The sequence below is a fragment of the Trichechus manatus genome, unplaced genomic scaffold (genome assembly GCF_000243295.1).
Source record: "Trichechus manatus latirostris isolate Lorelei unplaced genomic scaffold, TriManLat1.0 scaffold00142, whole genome shotgun sequence".
In the NCBI taxonomy this organism is placed as follows: Eukaryota; Metazoa; Chordata; class Mammalia; order Sirenia; family Trichechidae; genus Trichechus; species Trichechus manatus.
This window is the reverse complement of record NW_004444078.1, coordinates 6,486,344-6,491,904: the sequence shown is the minus strand read 5'-3', so window position 1 is coordinate 6,491,904 and position 5,561 is coordinate 6,486,344. Positions and strand designations below refer to the sequence as shown.

The 5,561-nt window shown below is 37.1% G+C and overlaps 1 protein-coding gene across 1 annotated transcript in view; it reads left to right on the top strand.

Annotated features, from left to right (window-relative positions):
• The window catches only part of ZC3H15 (zinc finger CCCH-type containing 15), a 34,197-nt gene that overhangs the window by 21,085 nt on the left and 7,551 nt on the right, over window positions 1-5,561 (top strand). Inside the window, exons 3-4 of the mRNA XM_004385600.2 lie at window positions 4,292-4,403; window positions 4,997-5,149. Coding sequence (XP_004385657.1) covers window positions 4,292-4,403; window positions 4,997-5,149 — 265 coding nt within the window. The remainder of the gene's footprint in view (window positions 1-4,291; window positions 4,404-4,996; window positions 5,150-5,561) is intronic.

The window sequence follows — 5,561 nt, the reverse complement described above, 5'->3', positions numbered from 1 at the left end:
CTTCATCTTAAGTGAGAATAACAGCACAACTGGAAGAGCGTAGTCAATGTCACTGAACTGTGTATGTAGAAATTTTTGAAACAGTGTATCTCTGGCTATGTGTATTTTCACCAAAAAAAAAAAAAGGTTGAGAATTTACAGGGTTAATATGTTGTGGAGTTGTTAACCGATGTCATAAAACAACATGTGTACTACTGTTTCATGAGAAACTATTTGTTCTGTAAACCAAAATAAAATAAAAAAGGAGTTCTGAACTCCCCTCAGCCTCTCCAACATTTATTTCCTGTTTCTTTTTTTTTTTATTCGTGCCAGTAATGCCAGGGTGAGATGGTATCTCGTTGTGGTTTTGATTTGCATCTCTCTAATGGCTAGTGATTGCAAGCATTTCCTCAGGTGTCTGTTGGCTGCCTGAATGTCTTCTTTGGTAAAGTGTCTGTTCATTTCCTTGGCCCATTTTTTAATTGGATTATTTGTCTTTTTGTTGTGGAGGTGTTGGATTTTCTTCTAGATTTTAGAGATTAGACCTTTGTCTGATTTGTAATAGCCAAAAATTTTTTCCCAGTCTGTAGGTTCTGTTTTCACTCTTTTGGTGAAGTCTTTTGATGAGCCTAAGTGTTTAATTTTTAGAAGATCCCAGTTATGTAGCTTATCTTCTGGAGTGTCTGTGTTGTTGGTTATGGTTTGTATCCTGTTAAGCTGTGTGTTAGGGCCTCTAGCATTGATCCTATTTTTTCTTCTATGAACTTTTTAGTTTTTGGCTTTATATTTAGATCTTTTTTCCATTTTGAAGTAGTTTTTGTATATGGTGTGAGGTATGGTCCTGTTTCATTTTTTGCAGATGGACATCCAGTTTTGCCAGCACCATTTGTTAAAAAGACTGTCTTTTCCCCATTTGATGGACTTTAGGCCCATGTTGAAGATCAGGTGACCATAGGTGGATGGATTTACATCTGTGTTTTCAATTCTTTTCCATTGGTTAGTGTATCTGCCATTGTACCAGGCTGTTTTGACTACCATAGCTGTATAGTAGGTTCCGAGGTAAGGTAGTGTGAGTCCTCCTAGTTTATTCTTACTCAGTAGTGCTTTACTTATCCGGGGCTTCTTCCCTTTCCATGTAAAGTTAATGATTAGTTTTTCCATCTCTTTAAAGAGTGTTGTTGGTATTTGGAACAGGATTGCATTGTATTTGTAAATCGCTTTGGGTAGAATTGTCATATTCACATTGTTGAGTCTACCTATCCGTGAGCATGGTATGTTTTTCCGTTTGTGTAGATCTCTTGGTTTCTTGCAGTAGTGTTTTGTAGTTTTCTTTGTATAGGTCTTTTGCATCCCTGCTTAGATTTATTCCTAAGTATTTTATTTTTTTAGGGGCTATTATAAATAATATTGTTTTCTTGATTTCTTTTTCATCATTCTCTTTATTAGTGTATAGGAATCCAACTGATTTTTGTATGTTTATCTTGTATCCTGCTATTCTGCTGAATCTGTTAGTTCCGATAGTTTTCTCGTGGAGTCTTTGGGTTTTCTGTATATAGTATATCATCCACAAATAGGGACAGTTTAACCTCTTCATTACTGTCTTAGTCATCTAGTGCCACTCTAACAGAAATACCACAAGTGGATGGCTTTAACAAAGAGAGGTTTATTCTCTCACAGTCCAGTAGGCTACAAGTCCATATTCAGTCCAGGGAAACACTGTCTCCATTGGCTCTGGAGGAAGGTACATGTCATTAATCTTCCCTTAGTTTGGGAGCTTGTCTGTGCAGGAACCTCAGGTCCAAAGGACATGCTTTGCTCTTGGCACTGCTTTCTTGGTGGTATGAGGTTCCCATGTGTCTCTGCTCGTTTATCTCTTTTATGTTTCAGAAGAGATTGAATTAAGACCCTAATCTTGTAAACTTCATCCGTATTACCTCATCATAGTGATAGAGTTTACAACACATAAGTAAATCACATCAGATTTACAAAATGGTACACAATCATATAATACTGGGAATCATGACCTAGCCAAGTTGACAGATATTTTTGGGGGACACAATTCAATCCATGACAATTACCAATTTGGATGCCCTTTATTTCTTTTTCTTCCCTTATTGCTCTAGCTAGGACTTCCAGCACAGTGTTAAATAGGAGTGGTGATAAAGGGCATCCACAAAGCATATTTTTATAAAAAAATATAGTGACTTAAGTTTTTCCTTTTTAAAAAATTTTCTCCGTTTTTCCTGTTTAAACATCCACAATATGGTCAAAGTCAGAATTTGGGATGTCTTTGAACTAACTGTGGCATTTGGCCATTCCCTTCTGTCTTAGTCATCTAGTGTTGCTCCAACAGAAATATCACAAGTGGATGGCTTTAACAAAGAGAGGTTTATTCTCTCACAGTTCAGTGTGCTACAAGTCCAAATTCAGGGTGTCAGCTCCAGGAAAAATGCTTTCTCTCTGTGTCATCTCTGGAGGAAGGCCCTTGTGGTACATCAGTCTTCTTTGGTCTGGGAGCATCTCAGCACAGGAACCTCAGGACCAAAGGATGCGCTCTGCTCCCAGCACTGCTTTCTTGGTGATATGAGGTTCCCATGTGTCTCTGCTCCCTTCTCTCTTTTATATCTCAAAAGAGATTGCATTAAGACACTAATCTTGTCAACCTCATCAGTATAACTTCGTCACAGTGATAGAATTAACAGCACATGAGGAGATCACATATAATCTCATCATAGTGGTAGAGTTTACAACACATAAGGAAATCACATCAGATAACACAGTCATACAATACTAGGAATCATGACCTAGCCAAGTAGCTACACACATTTTTTGGGGGACAGAATTCAATCCATGACACCTTCCTAAAATTTTGTCTTCCGTGGATACTTTTTTGTCCTGGTTTTCTATTTCTTTGATGTTTCTTGGTCTCTTTATCTCAAATGAGACCCTTCTCCCAGGAATAAGATCCGTGTCCAGCTGCCTTTTAAATAGCTCCACTCAGACGCTCTGCAGGCATCTCATATTCAGTATGTCCAAAACTGAGCTCAGCTTCACCTCCCACCCTGAAACCTATTCCTCCTGTATTCCCTGTCTCATTTAATAGCACTAACCATGCACATGGTAATCTTAGACCCTCCCTCTCCCTTATACTTCATGTTCAGTCAGTCACTTCGTCCTATCAGTTCTGCCTCCTAAGGAGCTCTTCCATTCCCTTTTTCCCTGTATAGCTCACTATCAATACCTATTTTAAGCTCTTTTATTTTCTTGCCTGTAGCAATTGCAATAACCTCCTAACTTTCCTTCCTTTCATTCTTGGAATCCTTCCAATCCATTTTCTACAAAGCTGCTGTCTGATCTTTATAAAATACATCCCGATCAAGTTACCAGCTTACTTTAAACCTTTCAAATCATACCTATCACCTACAGATACAGTCTGTACTTCATTGATGTTTCTCAAACACCTTTTTCCATCTGATCCCTGTACCTTTGCATTGGCATTGTCTTCCCCTCATATATTCTGCATTCCTTTTCTTGCCCATCAGAGCTTATCCATAAGGTATCAGCTCAATCTAATTTTCTTAGGAAGAGGCATTCTTTGTTCACAGAGCACCATGTGTGTCAGTGACAGCACTGGAACTATGTCATATGTCATGTTTTTATTTTTGTTCTTTTTAAATCTTCCACATTGACCTAGCCAGTTTTTCCACAAGGGTACTATTGATATTTTGGGTAGTCCATTCTTTATTGTGTGGGACTGCACGTTTTAGGATGTTTGCATCTCTGCTCTTTAGAATATACTCACACATTTCTGAGGAGTGGGTTGTTTCCACAGGAATGACATCCCGATTGAGAACCACTTGCTAAAAATGCTGGGCATGTAGTAAATGCTTTACTCTGACCCTATAGGACGGTAGAACTGCCCCATAGGGTTTCTAAGGAGTGGCTAGTGGATTCGAACTGCCAATCTTTTGGTTAGCAGCCGAGCTCTTAACCACAATTCCACCAGGGCTTCATTAGTAAATGCTGATTGCAGTAAACTTTTAAATATTCTTTTAATTAGGCATGGTACCATTTATAGACAACAACAAAAATGTCATACAGGTTTAACAATTTTGTTTAATAGTTTAACCACAACATCTTAATATATACTGGAAGGCCATTGTAACATGGATGTTAAGAGGTAAGGACTACATACATATAAAGATGCAAATGTCTTCGTTATGTTAATGATACTATGTAGATATGACTGTATAGGAAAAACAGTTTTACTATATGAAATCAAATTTATGTTTTAAACCTGGGGATATTATAGGTAGCACAAAGTGAAGCTGAAAAGAAATTGAAGAAAGATGACAAGAAGAAGGAATTGCAGGAGCTGAATGAACTATTCAAACCTGTAGTTGCTGCTCAAAAAATAAGTAAAGGTAAACTTTAAACTTCAGAGGTATTAATTTTATCAAAGGTAATTTGTGTTAAATACTCATAATGTGTTTTGATATTTATTTTCGTCAGATGATAAGCCAATTAATTGTGTCTAATGTATATATGTTCACAGCTATTTCATTGTACAAATGTAACTCCATTCATTTGCCCATCACACTTAAGGCAAAATTAAAGATTTAGACAGTCTACTAGCTCTGTCTGTGTTTGGTGGTTGGCAAGGCAAAGCTATAGTTGTATTAGCTGTAAGCCCTAAATTTTTGGCTGTATACCTCCATTTGTATTTGTTTCTCTTTGACTCCAGCTTCACAAGTGGCTGTGGTATAACCTACATGTTTGTTTGGTTTTCTACTACCTGCTCCCTTTTTTACTCAGAATAAAAGAAGCAAAAATAGATACAGAATGCTACAGAAAGAACTTTAAAGAAATGTCCTACTAATCACCTGTGTTATTTTTCCTGTCCCATCAGTGAGTAGAAAATAACAAGTTAACCAAAAATAATTATATTCCAGATACAAGCTATACTTTTATAGCCTGGCAGATTGCAGTACCAAATACCGTATGTCATTTGGCGTAGGTGCAGATCCAAAGTCCGTGGTATGTGCATTCTTCAAGCAAGGACAGTGTACTAAAGGAGATAAGTGTAAGTTCTCTCATGACTTGACTCTGGAGAGAAAATGTGAAAAGCGAAGTGTTTACATTGATGCAAGAGATGAAGAACTTGAAAAAGGTATTTTTTTTTTTTTAACATTTTCTTTAAAATAAGTGACTGTTACTTTTGGTTTGTTATTAAGATATTCAGTAGCTTGGAGAACATTTCAGTCTTAGTAGAAATGTGATTGTAAAGAGTAATTAATTGTGTAATTTTTCATAAATCTAAATTTAACACATTAAGGCTGTTATGTAAATAAATAAGCTTAAAAATCAGTGATTTAGTTTTGATTTGTCTGTCACCATTTCCTCCATTACTACTTCCTAAGTTGCCTGAACTACCTAGGAAGCTTACATGAATAAACTTGCAACACTCTTTCGCCCTACCTTTGGTGTTTTAGGAGCCCTGGTGGCACAGTGGTTAAGAGCTTGGCTGCTAACCAAAAGGTCAGCAGTTCGAATCCACCAGCCACTCCTTGGAAACCCTATGG